Here is a 15,367-nt window from a genome sequence, read left to right as displayed (position 1 = left end):
GCTCTGGAAACACACAGACTTGGGTTTTTACCCTAGTTTTGCCATTTCTTAGCTGTGTGATCTCCTTAAACTTCTTAGTGTCCTCACCTATAAAATGGAGATTACAATTAGTGCTTCTGTCACAGGATTGTTGTGAACATTAAAGGTACAGGGTTTGCGAAGCGCTTAATACTGAACCTGGTATAGAGTAAGCCCTTAATAATAACAATTATATTCTGTAATTGTGTGGTCATTGTGGGGCTGGATATTAATGATTATTGAAGGGTTAATCTTTCAATGGCAAATTTATTTTTAAAAGATATTTAATTCTTTTGTATATGTTATTTAAAGCCAGACATTGTTTTTTAGGATAATTCTGAGGGCAGCTTACCCATAAATGAAGCTGTCTGTTTACAATATTATTTACCATACCATTGCAAAATTACTTTTAAAAGGTAATTGTTCAAGGATATACCTTTAAAGCAGTTTTCATCAGCAACTTCCTGAAAGCTGGATCTGTTGTCCATAGTAATTTAGTAGTGTACCAGAAGATCATGGCTCATTCATTTCTAAGTGTCCCCTTTATAGGATGATCTCAAGGCTCTAATTTAGCAAGAGATTACTCTCAAAAGGAGATAGTAAGTGGTGTGATGATAAATTTTTTGTTTTGTTCATGTTGTAGCATGCGTTAGTGTAATTTTGTGGTCTATGGGCCAACTAACTCTGATTCTTAGGAGTGCCTTTCATCTGTGTGTAGATAGTTATTGATAGAGTTTTGGCTTTGAGAATATTTGCATTTTGTCAGACCACATCTTAAACCACTTAAATAATGAATTTTATTGAGTCTTATTTGTAAATCTTACTTGTTAACCATGTATTCAGACTTTTTTGCTATAATGAGATGTGTTGACTCAACTAGGTAGATATGTTAACCCAACTTCCTCATTCCAGGAAAGATGGGGAAACGTACAGAACATTATAGAATGTATTATAGTTGGTGTATTATCACTTGGTATTCTGGGCAGTGTCTTGGATTTAAAGTGAGAGCTCCAAGTTTTACTTGTTTAAGGGGGAAAAATTAATTGATGCCACATAGTCGTTGTGTCCTTAAGAAGATGACGATGACTGAAACATGCTTAGAAGAAATAGATGTTGCCCTGTGTTTTAACGTGTCATTTGATGCAACTCCATAAAGGAGAAAGCCACATTCCAAACTGTTGCCGGTTTTTAGGAGGATAAAAATATGCAAACCACCTGTATATTTCATCATAGTAGTTTTGGTCAGTTATTCTACTGCTTTCACTTGATTCAAGTCTTCAGGGGCACCAGCTGAAAGGATTGTAAATTGAACAGGAAAACTGAAACATAAATCTGTTCAGAGTGTATAACCTTGAAGGTCATTGCTGGAAATAAAAGTCTTCTAAATAGTAATTTAGTTAATAGGAGGGAGTCATTTTTGTGGAAAGTGATCTCTTTCTTGGGTTCTGAGGCTATGAAAATGAGTGAAATTGGAGTGCAGGATGAAAATCATTCAAAGGATAGGGAACTGTGAGAGATTTCTCATAATGGAGCTTCTGTTTGTAATACTCCACCCCTGGTATATATCTCGATTTCCTCCTAGAGTTCTTTTTTACAGGATCCTTTTTATTCTAACCATACCTACTACTCCAGCTTGCTCCCTTTTTTAAAAAGATAAGGTCAAGTTTATGTCCCCAGAATTCCTTCATGTAAGATAGGAGTAGCTTATAAATCAGATTTTATAGCTGAATAGTATATCTTGTCTCTTTAAGTGCTGCCAGGATTTAATTTTCTCTCAAACGTAGAAAGTGGAATACATTTTCTCGTTGTATAAATCTGCTTGTCCCTTTGCCTGGAAATAATGTTTTGATTATATTATCCTTCCCCGACTCTGATTTTTCTTTCCCTTTCCCCCGGTTGATGTTCACAGCTCTTGGAGCTTCTGTAAATGCTGGAGGCAGAGTGATTGTTACTCAGACATGGAATCAGACGGACCTTGATTCGTATTTAAGCACTCTCCCTTTCTGGCTGTGCTGACTAAGCAAGTCACTGAATTTCTCTAACCCTAGTTATAAATTCATTTTTAAAGCCTGCTTCCTTATTTGTGATAGGTGAATTTTGATAGCAACTGCCTCAGAGTTGCTGTGAGGATTAATAGCACATAGTAAGTGTTCAATAAATTTTAGCTATTATTGTCTTATCTTTTTGTGCAACTTTATTAGGTATAGTATAAAGTAAGTCAAAACACAAATTGTTTACCTTAAAAAAATTCAGCAAACTCACTCTAGTATTGAGTGTGATTTTATATGTGTATCTATATACATATGCTTTTGTATGCATGTATGTATATGTTTGTATTTAATATCTGTATCTATAAAGTATACATGTTACATTAGGTCTCTGGTGGGTGGGGGGGAGTAGGAGGAGGAATATTTGGTTGTAGGCTCTCAAAGAACAGAACTTACCATAATTGGGAAGCAAGAGAAATGAAAAAAACCTTTTTCGATGCTATGGATATGTTCCTTTGTAGCCTAGATGCCAACTTTTTGCAAATCAATTAATGTACTGAGAAAACTCACTTAAGAAACGCTGTTTGTAAATCCATTTTTAAAGCAAAACTTCCTTTAGAAACCGTTTTCTTTCTCGGGAACTCTGATTTTTCTGAGATGAAAATTAAAAGGCCATTGTTCCCTTGGTAGCAGTGTTTCCTAAGAGCAATACTAATTTTCTAGGGGTTAATCTTAGTTCTAATTCAAAGTGACCATTCCAGTGATATAGACACAATCTTTGTTTTAATACCCGGGTAAATCAAGGCAGTTACTGCAAGGGTCAGATTTGTTCTTTTGTGGTATTGAATTATTGTTTGGAGAAGGCTCTCTGGGAAGAGGAGGTAAATCTTAAGGGTCAATATTTTTTTTTAAGTTTATTTTTAAACTTAGTATATGTCCTATGTACACAATACCAAGTTCCAAAGAAACTGTAATGTTGAGAAGTGAGTCGTCCCATATGCCCTAGCCACCCAGCTGCTGTCTTGAAGTCGGTGTTTTTCTTTGTCTACTTTAGGCTCAGTGTGACTAGCTTGTTTTAATTGTCCATTAAAGAGGGAGGGGGGGATGACTTACTGACCAGGAACACTCTAAGCAGTCCTTTGTGGGCCCAGCTCAGTATGTTTCTGAAAACGTAACAGTCTGAATGTGATGGTTAGGGAGAGGAAAGTGGAAAGGTAAAATAGAGGGAACTGCAAGGAGTTTTAGAGGAATAGCAGAATGTTGTTGTTGGGGGATGCATCTCCTCTGTGTCATTGGCTCAGTGGCTGTTTGGCAATGATCTCTTTTCTCAGCACAGGCTTTTCCAACCATAATCCTGTAATCTCATCTCTCTGGATCTTTTAATTAGACTTACTTTTCCCTATCTCCTTTCTTGTTTTAATGTGTTAGTAAGTGGAAATTGCATATTTTATCACCTGAACATATACTTCATTAGCTGCTTATACCCTTCGTTTAATTTCCAATTGCCTAAGATAATAATAGGAATTCTAATTGTTCATTCTGTTCAGCATCCTTCTGCTCTTTCCTCCCCATTGCTTTTTTTTAATTCCCCCTGATTTTCTCCTTTCTTCTGCATTTCCTATTAACACACCTTATATTTAACTTTTTTTTTTTAACATTAAAAGAATTTGGCAGAAATGATAAATTGTGGTAAGATGTTTATTTTGGACAGCTGGTAACCAAGACTGGGTATGTTTTGGCAGCAATAGATGAAAACGGGCATTTAGTCTTCCAGTATGACATTTCGATCCTTTATACTGTAATTGGCTCTATCAAGTATACTTGATAGAGATACAAGTAGGTGAAATATCTTTTCCCTGCCTGTAAAGCACTGAGGTGATGAAGAGGATTATTACTTCACTGTGCCTTTGATTTTTCACTAAATTCCATGCTTGGTGGTGGAGTTAACAAACAAAATTTGTCAGAAAAGAACCTCATACGTGCTCCCATGCAGTAGGTAGACTAGATAATGCTTCCTGATTTGCCTTAATAAAATATTATATTCATAATCATACTTACCAAGTGAGCCTTTGATTTTTCATCTGGGAATTTTTGTTCTGATCACTAAATTATAGCTGAAGATGATTCCATTTGTGGCATTATTATTTGCATAATAATGAATATTGTCATAAGTGTGTTATTTGATTAAAAATCATGTTCTCTAGACGTTTATCTTCTAGGTAAAATCACATGCTGGGATAATCTGCAGACTACCCAGATAATGTGGATGTTAGAATCAATAGCTAAAAAAAAAATTCAGTAGCTGAATTATGGTTTTTCTTTTGTCAGCAAAGGATAATTATACGACTCTTAGTTTCTCAAGCTTTTAGCAAGGGACTTTAGTAAGAACTAACAATGAGTTGATATTTTTGAGAATTCAATATGCGTAATTACTGAAGCTGCTATCTTCTATCACATCTTGTTTATACTTACAGATTATTTGTATTCAACCTCACCTTGCTAATCTTTAGTAATCACTGGGAGCCTCACTGCAAAATATGGTTTTAAATTCACTTGTACAGGGCTGTAGTATAATTTTTGTTTGTGTTTTGTTTATTTTTGGGTGTTTTTGCAATTTTTAAATTAAACATTCACTGGTTGAAGATTAGTTATATTAGAAATAATCTGTAATTTTGACCGAGTGTTCACTTTTTTCCCCACAACTAATATGGATTCCCAGATCTGTAAGTCAGGATACAAGTGTACTTTCTTATATTCAGTAGCAATTTTTCATTTACCATACTATCTTAAAGAAGGATATATTTGAGATAACATATTTGATTGATTCTAAGATCCCGTTGATTATAAGATGCGTTATTATTTTCTGTATTACCTGGAAAGAAAAATACTTCCTATTAAACTGACGTCCCATTGATTATAAAATGCATCCCAATTTCAGAGACGTTAATGTGAAAACCTGTGCAACTTAGTCTTGATGAATTATGGTAATATTACCACCTTAAATTTGCATAAGGCTTTGTAGAAAGCACTTATACATATGTCGTCTGATTTGATCCTCACACCAAAACTAATCTTTGAGGTGGGTTTAATTATCCACAGTTTTCAGATAAGAAAACTGAATTTCACAGAGGTTATATGCTCTCCCTACGTCCTATAGTAGTGAACTAGGGGTCCAGGCTCATGTTTTCTTACTCTAAGACTTCTGATGTGATTTATGGTAACACCTCCCCACCCCCCCATACATGCACACCCATAACCCTATAGAATTATTTGGCCTAGATTTTTCTCTTCATTGCCTAAAGTACATGTTTCATATTTAAAGTTCGTTGCTTTTATAGCTGTTTATATGTCTTGATTCTACTGATAGTTTTGAGTACTATTAAAATTGTTAATGTTTTAATAGTAAATCATTTGTGACTCTCTGCTAGTAGATGAATTGTTTTAATTCTGGGCTACCTGACCACTAGGAAGCTACGTATGTCATCATTAGTAGTTTAATATGTATTTTGAAAGCAATTTATCTGTTTTTATCTGACTAGGTAAAATGTTCAGGAATGATTAAGAGTTGAGATCTATGAAGTGATCCAGAGAGGTTAAGTATTTATGTATATTTCTACTCTTCTCGGTAAATCAGGGTCATATCTGCTTCTTTCCCAGGTGGTGGCTAATGCTGTAGCAGCGTTATCTGAAATCAGCGAATCTCATCCAAACAGCAACTTACTCGATCTGAACCCACAGAACATTAATAAATTGCTGACAGCCCTAAATGAGTGTACCGAATGGGGCCAGATTTTCATCTTGGACTGCCTATCTAATTACAACCCTAAAGATGACCGGGAAGCTCAGAGGTCAGTCTCTTTTCCTCTATGGTATATGGGAGTCTTGCCTCCTTATCATTAAGTTCTAGTGTCTGTAATGGAATGAAAGTCTGTTATGTTGAGGAAGATCGGTGGCTTATGGGATAGATGTTGCTATCCCCATGGTATTTTCTCACTGAATTTACAGACATTTTAGATAGTGGAGTAAACCATGCAAAAATAGCTCTTCCTAAGAGATACGTGTTTGTCATTTCTTGTTTCAAGAATGCAGTTATCCTCTCTTAAAGTCTCCCTCTTCATGGTCTCACGTCTCCTTTACCGCAGTTCCTCGCCATTTGGCAAACAAAAGTTTTTTGATGTCTATCACTGTAGTGACAAACTGTCATTATATTAGCTACATGGTAAGTGGCTTGATACTAGTTATTGAGCTGAATTATACCTATAATTCAGTATTAGAGAAAGAGTGTTGGAGCCAGCAAAGTATTTGATGTCTTCCATTAGATACAGAAATCATGTCAGTCTGAATTTGAAGATTTTTGGAAGGCACACCTGGATTATTCTGCCCACTCTTTACCGTGTTAGTATTGCAAATTTTATTTGACTATCAGAAATTGGCTGCTAAATTTCATATATACATACATACATTTTAGTTAACAGAGTTGGAATTATCACCAGTTTTTACTGAGCATTTTGTATATATAGGCACTGTACTAGGCAAAGTACTTCTGAAGAAATGTTGGCTCTTCATTAAAGTTGACATGTTTTAATTATGGTAGATAAGAACCCTCCTTGCCTGGCGAAGCTCAAGCTGCTATAATGTAAGTGCTCTTCACTTATCTGGGAAATTGTTCCCTCTGGAACAAGCTCACCCTGATAATTTCTTTCCATCGTTGAAAGTACAGATATCTTCTGGAAAGAACTTTATGTAGAATTTTATTTTCTCTTGGTTGTTGACATCTCACGCTTATTCATTCATTCCCTCAGCAAATACTTATTGAGCCCATGCTGTATGCCCAGCATTGTTCTAGCCCCTGAGGATATAGCACTGGACAGCCAAAAATCATAGCCCTCATGGAACACTCGTTCTGAGAGATGGGGCAAAGTGTGGATAATATGTTTATATAATACAGTATATAATATGTCAGATGGTGATAAGTGCTAACAAGAAAGATAAAGTAGGGAAGAGATCTAAGAAATGCTGGGCATTTGGGGATGAAGAATAATATTTTATTAAATGATCAGGGAAGGCCTCGCTGAGAAGGTGGCATTTGTATAAAGACCTGTAGGAGGTCAAGGAGTTAGCCAAGTTAGAGATAGGAGGAAGGGAGAGAAACACCGCTTACTTATCTTGTATCCTTAACTGAATATAGTCAGCCACTCATGTTGCCTAAGAGCTATCAAAATTAGGTTAATTTCTGAACCCTCAGCATATAATTAAATATTCAAGAGTTCGTAAAGCATTTAAGTGTAGGTGGCAGGGGCTAGGAGAAGAGGAAGAGGATGGGAGAATATTGCAGTGGTGTTGCGATGTTAAAAAACAAACAAAAGCCCTTTCAGAGATTCCTTTATTATCCTGAAGGCAAGGGGTTGGGTAGTTTTTCCTGTCAACCCACCTCCTCCTGCATCTTACAATGAAACCTTCAGCCCCAGTTGGTTGATGTCTCTCACTCTGAAATAACTCTCAGGATGCTTAATTTGACTTCTTATAGGTTGAGGAGAAATGGGCTGTGAGGCAGGGAGCCCTAACTAATATGGGGAGAGACAGAGAGGACTATAAAACAGGAAGGTAAATGGCGTGAGCTTCAAGTGTTTTGGATATTGGCTAGTTTCCTTCCGGTTTGAACATCCCTTATTGCTGGTTCCCTAAATTCTTCTGATGTCCCTGCTCTGCCTGTAGTTTGCTGGGAATGAGGCTTCTGCAGTTTTGGATCCCAATTTTACCTACGCATGGAGCTTTGACTTTTCTAACTGATTTTCTAATTTCTTGATACTTGGGCCATGGGATTCTGACACATTACCTTATAGCGTAGATTGAACAAAGAAATTGTAATTCAGGATGTTAATTTTCCTTTTTTGCCCTCAGCATCTGTGAACGGGTAACTCCCCGGCTATCTCATGCCAACTCAGCAGTGGTGCTTTCAGCGGTAAAAGTCCTAATGAAATTTCTAGAGTTGTTACCCAAGGACTCTGACTACTACAATATGCTGCTGAAGAAGTTGGCCCCTCCGCTTGTCACTTTGCTGTCTGGGGAGCCAGAGGTGCAGTACGTTGCCCTGAGGAACATCAACCTAATTGTTCAGAAAAGGTTGGGAAAAAATGAGTTGGTGATTAAAGTGTTTGTAATTTTGAAGTAAGCTTAATAATATCAATATTGAAGAGGCCAGTGTTAAGCTTTTTTTAAAGTATGGAAATGAAAATGTATGGCAGAGCAGCTTGTCCAGGGTCAGGAGGCTAACAGTTGATTTCGGAGTGTTCTTGTGATAAATGCCTGATGTTGCTGTACAATTTAGTTTATTTTCTGAAGGGCCTCTTAATAGTATTCTAGCTAATGTCTGCTTAATATGGTTCAGGCCTTAGTTTAGAGCCAGATTGTTGTTCTAGAAGTTCTTCTTGGCAATATGTACCCTGACCCTTAAAAAGGATAAAAATAGTCTGCCAAATGGAACTGGTTAGAGGGATGTCGAGGAAGTTTGTGAGATTAGATATTTAATACCGGCTCAGAAGGATATATCAATATGTGCCTCACCTTCCTCATCTTGTGTTTTTGTGTACCGCAGGCCTGAAATCTTGAAGCAGGAAATCAAAGTCTTCTTTGTGAAATACAATGATCCCATCTATGTTAAACTAGAGAAGTTGGACATCATGATTCGTTTGGCATCCCAAGCCAACATTGCTCAGGTCAGACTCATAGCAGACTCAAGTTTATAATGACATAGATTTTTTTTTTTTTTTTAAGGAAGATTAGCCCTGAGCTAACATCAGCCACCAATCCTCCTCTTTTTGCCGAGGAAGATTGGCCCAGAGCTAACATCTTTGCCCATCTTCCTCTACTTTATATGTGGGATGCCTGCCACAGCATGGCTTGCCAAGCAGTGCATAGGTCCACACCCGAAATCCGAACTTGCAAAGCCTGGGCCCCTGAAGCGGAACATGTCAACTTAACCGCTGAGCCACCAGGCTGGCCTCTATAAAGACTTAGATCTTAAAGACTGGCCTTGAGAAAAAGCTCAGCCATAAAATTGCTGTTTGAGACCCCTTAATGATTGTCTGCTTCCTGGATTTTTAACAGGTTCTGGCAGAACTGAAGGAGTATGCCACAGAGGTGGATGTTGACTTTGTTCGCAAAGCTGTGCGGGCCATTGGACGGTGTGCCATCAAGGTGGAGGCAAGTGTCTGATGGTAGTTGTGATCACGTTATGGGATTCTGAGTGTTCTCTTCACTCCTTTCTTTTAAATACATTTTTAAAGTTTATGGAAATAATAAAGCACATAGTTAAAATATTAAAGAATTTTTAATGAAAAGCAACTGTCTGTGGTCCCTCTCTTCTCAAAGGGAATCATTTTTAACTGTTTCTAGTTTTAGTTATTTTGATTACTTCCATATCTCTAAATAATATGTTTATGCTGTTATTTATTGATATACCAATTACAGACATTGTCTGTTACTTTCTGCTATGAGATAAGCAGCTTACTTCATATACCCCACCATTCCTACTTCTGCCTTCCTATTCTCCAGTATAGTTATATCATGAGGTTTTTTGTGCCTATATTGATTATCTTTGTAAATTGAGATAATACACCTTTATTTCTTTTTCTATCAACTATAGACTTGCAAAACTTACTGTGCCCGTTATGACTGTAGATAGGTAGAGCCAATACAACTGTACAGAAAATATGAGTGACTGTATTTTCTTTCTTATAGAGACTTGTTTTCTCTGGAGTTTCTGTAATGGCCTTTCTTTTTTTTCTTGCATCGTGTGTCTTCATTGCACCCTTATCTTCTTCCAGCTTTTCAAGCTTAATATCAAATCGTAAACCCTTTTTTCTCCTAGACCCTTCTCTCTTTCAGTCCTCTGTCCTCTCGCTTGTTGCAATCTGGCTGATTGCTTTCTTGGCCTCTGTGCCTCCATCATTCCATACAGCCTTTCTTTATCGCTCTTGTTTTTGGTACCTATTTTTTATAGCATTCCTTTTTTTCATGATTGCAAGAGCTCCTTGAATCTCTGGGATATGAATTACCATTTTTTGTTTTGTTTCTATAGTTTGAATTTAATTATCTGGAGTATTGTATGGTGATGGTTGCATGCCTATGTATAATTTTTTAATTGTGGTATATACATGCATATAGTAAATTGCTGCTCGCTTTTTAAGAATGACATAACGGAAGAGTTGATCAGGACTTATGTACACTTAGGCAGGGCTGTGACCAGAAGGTTTCTGCTTTAGGGCGGGGAGCTGATCTTTACATGGAAGTCCTCTTAAAGAGCTTCTGTGTGTTCCTTGAGGCCAGATTGGTTTCTAGCTTGCTCGCAGCCTTCCAGTAGGTCTGATGGGCTACAACTTAAGTTGCCCTGCTTCATCAGTCACCAGTCCTCCATTTGTTTTTCCTCATTCAGAAACTGGTTGAAATTAATAATGGCCTCTCTTCACTATGATGATGTGAATTCAGAGCTCCATATTTGTTCTTGCTACTTGACTATATGCAATTCTGCTTAGAGTCAGAAGGTTGGACCATATGATTTCTCAAGGATACTAAAATAGTTTGTAGAGTATGACCAATACTTTATGGCAACAGAAGGAAACGGATGCTGTGTCAGAGAAGCATGTATGAAAGCCAAGTTCCTAACTGGCTTTCCTTGTTTTTTTATTCAAGTCAGTGCTGCGTCATGTAGTTAACACTGATAAATCATTTAGTAGACTAGTTGTTACAGCAAGAAGTTAATTAATCCTGATTTTTATTCCTGGTTCTGCTAGCTCAGTTGCTTCCGATATTTAATACACTTCTGTTGCTCCATTTGAGAAATGAGAAAGTCCGTTTATTGGATCTTGATACGTTACCTCTTTTTTTATAAATTGTATTTCACATACTTACCTTTTTTATTTTTCTTATTGAGATAGAGCCACCTACTTACTACTAATGTATACAGTTTTCAGAGAGATTTTGGTAGCATGAGTCATTTTGTGCTTTTCACTGCCAGACTATCATTGTCTTATTGACCGCTCTGACAAAGCTCAAAAGAATCATACAAAATTAGATCCCATTCCAAAGTTGAGATTTTCTATCCCTGGAATTGCTAGAAAGTTCTCAAGGCATCTAGATTCCTAGAGGCTGTTAGTGCCATGTATTGTGTCTAATGGAAAAGTTGTCTATCATAATCTGTGGAAGAGAGAAGCTTCTGACGGCTTTCATCAGAAGTGCCCTTTGGGAATGTGAGAGTATGTTAGGAATGAACGTTCTCTGGAAATACAAGATCAGCCTTCAAGAATCCTGCCTTTTAGCTAATGTCCTTTTATCTGAGGTTGCCTGGACTTGCCTGGCAACTTTTCCTACAACTCTTTCAATCATGAAAGTTAACAGTTGGAAAGAGTTTCTTATCCCAAACGTGGTTATTGGGGTAGGAGAGGCAGTGATTGTCTGTTTTTAACTAACCCGTCTGAGGGACGAGAGGAAGAACCAGTGAGGGACTTGTATTAGACTTCTGAGTAGCTTCTAAACTGAGCTGCTGCCTTCTTTCAGGGCATCTTACCTGTTTTTAATGTGTAGATGGTTTCAAAGATATGACAAATGAGAAAAAATGAATTTTAGTTTACTGCTTAGGTAAGAGAACAGGGCCTATTGGAAAGTTTAGGCATCTTTAAGAGTTGGAGTTGTATTTTTAGCATGGCTGTAAATATAGTTGTTTCTATGTTGCTATAAGTATCCTGAGGTGAAAAAGATATAACATTTTGTTATGTTAAGTTGGTTAGGTTAAAGATTAAGCAATAAGCTGTTAAATCTAAATAGCACTGAAAAAGCAATTCCATAATACTACTTTTTCAGTAACTTTTGCCTATTTTTTATTTTTTAATGTGTTTTCCTTTTTTCCCCCAGGTTTATTGAGGTATAATTGACAAATTAAAGTTGTAGATATTAACATTGTATACCTTTTTCTTTAAGGAGGAGACAAACAAACCCCTGGCCCTTCTTAGTTTTACAAATAAAATAAAATCTTAAAAATTGTATTTTAATAAAATCAAGTGATTTTGTTTGTTTGAGAGAGATTAGGGCACTAAGGTAAGGCCAGGAGTTCCTCAATTCCTAGTTTGTTCTTTGGTCTTTACTATTTCTGGTTTCTATAGATCAGGATAAGATACTGATTTGTATCTCATCCCTTAATTTAAAAACAAGCAAAAATATATTTTTCCTGTTAGGAAAGTCATATGTGTTTACTACATAAAATCATAAAATAAGACAAGTTAAACAAAAATAGAACACTCCGCTTTCTCCTACCCCCGTTCTACCCTCACAGAGATGATGTGGTCATGATTTTACAAAAGTGAGATCATCCTACATATACTATTTACTTTTGTTCTGTAGTCTACTTTTTTCACTTATTATATGACACATGGACATTTTTCCGTGTTCCTGATAACATTTTGCATCATTTTTAGTGGTGTGTAGACATAATGTGTGATTGCTTCATAATACATTTAGCCTTTCCATTATTGTAGGACCTTAAAAGTTGTTACTGCCCCTTTTCCAAATAATAGTATAAGGAGGATCCTTGTAGCCAAATCCTTGATCTCTGGTTGAGGTGAAGGTTTTTCATTGTGCTTGCTAGTCGTTTGGAATTGCATGTTCATGTCCTGCACACGTTTTTCCAGTGGGCTGTCTTTTTCACATTGATTTTTTTTTAGTCGTTTATAATTAAAGATATTAACCCTTTGCTTCGTTGGCAGTTATCTTCCCAATTTGTTTTCCTTTAGATTTCATTTGACTTCTTGATGCACAGAAGTTTACATATCCTTTAGTAGTGCGTTCTTTCAGTTCTTTCTCAATGGTATCTTTAGTGGCATGCCTAAAAATTGTGTTTCACCTCAAAATTATATAAAATTCACCTTTATTTTATACTTTTATGAGAAGGGTTTTGTTTTTAAAGATGTTTTTCATCAATAATTAAAATAATTGGAAATAATTTTGGTGGAGGATATGAGTGTGGGGATCAAACACCATAATAAGTCATCTTGTCCTTACTGTTACAAAATGTTATCTTTATCATATTATGAATTTTATGTGTGTATGTGTTTCTGTGTTTCTGTATTTTTTTGTATGTATAATGAGTGGATATTTACTCTTCTGTCATATTATTTTAGTGGTAGTGTTTTTTTGTTTTTTATCAAAAGCAATATGGTTGCTTTTGCTTGAAAAGTACTATCCCAGACTTAGAGGTTTTTCAAATGACCTTTTGTTTGTCTTTATTATAATGATGATACTAAGGGCTCAGTAAATTTTAGCTTTATATGAAGCCCTGTGCTAAGCACTTTATTTGTATTATCTAATTTATGATAATTTACTCCTTACAGCAGCTTATATCCTACACAGTTTATAATTTATCACAACTTATATATTCAAGCTTTTTCAACTATTTTGCTGTTGCAGTGACAACATAGGAATTATTAGCTAAAAGTGAATAAAATAGAATCCAAAAGTGGAAAAAATACAAAAAGATGGCAGAACTATTTTGTGGTGCAACAGAATCGTTATATATATGACATATAAATAACATCTAGGTGCAACTTTGTTTTCATCAAATTGCTTGGAGCAGTTTAAATTATTATAGCACCTTTAAAAGATTTTACAGAAATTTTCAGGCAGTTGCTGAAGTAAAATGGATTAGTGAGCTCTCATGTACCCATCATCCATCTTGAACAAATATATCAACACGTTGCTGTTCCTGTTTTATCTTCTCCTTCTCTTTCACGGGAGTGGGGTGCTCTTGTATTTTAGTGCAAATCTCAGATATGATTTTACTAGGATATTCCAATGTGTATACCTAATAGATAAGGTCCTTTAAAAAAAATATTGTCACAATACCATTACCATACCGAACAAGTAACAATAATTCTTTTTTCTTTTTTGGATTTTTTTTTTTAAAGATTGGCACCTGAGCTAACAACTGTTGCCAATCTTTTTTTTTTCTGCTTTTTCTCCCCAAACCCCCCCAGTATATAGTTGTATATATTTTTTCTTTTTTAGATTTTTTTTAAAATTTTCCCTTTTTCTCCCAAAGCCCCCCGGTACATAGTTGTATATTTTTAGTTGTGGGTCCTTCTAGTTGTGGCATGTGGGATGCCGCCTCAGCATCATGATGAGTGGTGCCATGTCTGTGCTCAGGATTTGAACTGGCAAAACCCTGGGCTGCTGAAGCTGAGTGCGCGAACTTAACCGCTCAGCCATGGGGCTGGCCGCTTGTATGTTTTTTCAGGTGTGAGTCCTTCTAGTTGTGGCATGTGGGATGCCACCTCAGCCTGGCCTGTTGAGCGGTGCCGTGTCTGCGCCCAGGATCTGAACTGGCAAAACACTGGGCCACTGAAGCGGAGCGCACGAATTTAACCACTCAGTCACGGGGCCGGCCCCAGCAATAATTGTTAATCTCATTGAGTACCCAGTCCATGTTCAGTTTTCCCTAATTGTGTCTAAATGTCTTTTTATAGTTAACTTGTTCAAACCGAAATCTAAACGAGATCCACACGCTGCATTTTGTTAATATGTCTCTTAAGTCTTTACTTACTTATTTTGGTGCCATTCATTGAAGGGACTAAGTCATTAGGCTTGTAGAATTTCCCAGAGCCTGGATTTGACTGGTTGTATTTTAGTGATGTTGTTTATCTCATTGCTCCACCCCCTTCAGATAATTAAATCTAGAGGATTGGTAATGTTCATGTTCAGTGTTTTTGGCAAGAATATCTCTTAGGTGATGCTGTGTATTTTCTATTGCATCTTATCGGGAGGCATATAATGAAGTGACCTATCATAGTACGTTGTAATATATGATGTCAGTCCTTGATTTTTAGGGTTTTTCTCTTCTGGAACCCTTCTCCTTTTCAAAACTCTGACCAATAGCTTCAGTACATTAGTTTTGTCACTTTTATTCTCCCATATTCCCTTCATTAATAAAAGACTAATAGATTAAATTCTATTTTATGGATGAGAACTACAGGCTGTGAAAAATTACAGTTTATCTAAGGCCACAGACTTTCAGTTATATAGCCCCAAAGATGGCAGATTTTCCTTAAAGTTTTTTGAGTCACAGATAACCTTGAAAATATAATGAAAGCTGTAGACCCTCTCCCTGGAAAACATGCTCGTAAACACATACGAAATTTGGCAGTTTCATCTCAAGAGGTTTAAAGACGCCTTCTGCTGTCTCCACTCATCCATGAACTCCAGATAAGGACCTCCTTAGCTTATTCTTTTATTCTTTCCTCCTACCTTGACTTATTCTTTCTTCTCATTTCTATTCTCCTGGCTATCAAAGATTCTTTTCATTTGAACTGACTCAT

The 15,367-nt window shown here is 36.4% G+C and overlaps 1 protein-coding gene across 20 annotated transcripts in view; it reads left to right on the top strand.

The window, feature by feature from the left end:
* AP2B1 (adaptor related protein complex 2 subunit beta 1) overlaps positions 1–15,367 on the top strand; it is a 118,796-nt gene that overhangs the window by 32,062 nt on the left and 71,367 nt on the right. For all 20 annotated transcript variants that reach the window (XM_070227625.1, XM_070227617.1, XM_070227618.1 and 17 more), the window contains 4 exons: positions 5,664–5,854; positions 7,908–8,129; positions 8,602–8,722; positions 9,114–9,209. In XM_070227625.1, the coding sequence (XP_070083726.1) occupies positions 5,664–5,854; positions 7,908–8,129; positions 8,602–8,722; positions 9,114–9,209 (630 nt within the window). The remainder of the gene's footprint in view (positions 1–5,663; positions 5,855–7,907; positions 8,130–8,601; positions 8,723–9,113; positions 9,210–15,367) is intronic.

This window comes from Equus caballus, chromosome 11 (genome assembly GCF_041296265.1).
Source record: "Equus caballus isolate H_3958 breed thoroughbred chromosome 11, TB-T2T, whole genome shotgun sequence".
NCBI lineage: Eukaryota > Metazoa > Chordata > Mammalia > Perissodactyla > Equidae > Equus > Equus caballus.
This window is presented reverse-complemented; position numbering and strand designations above follow the sequence as displayed.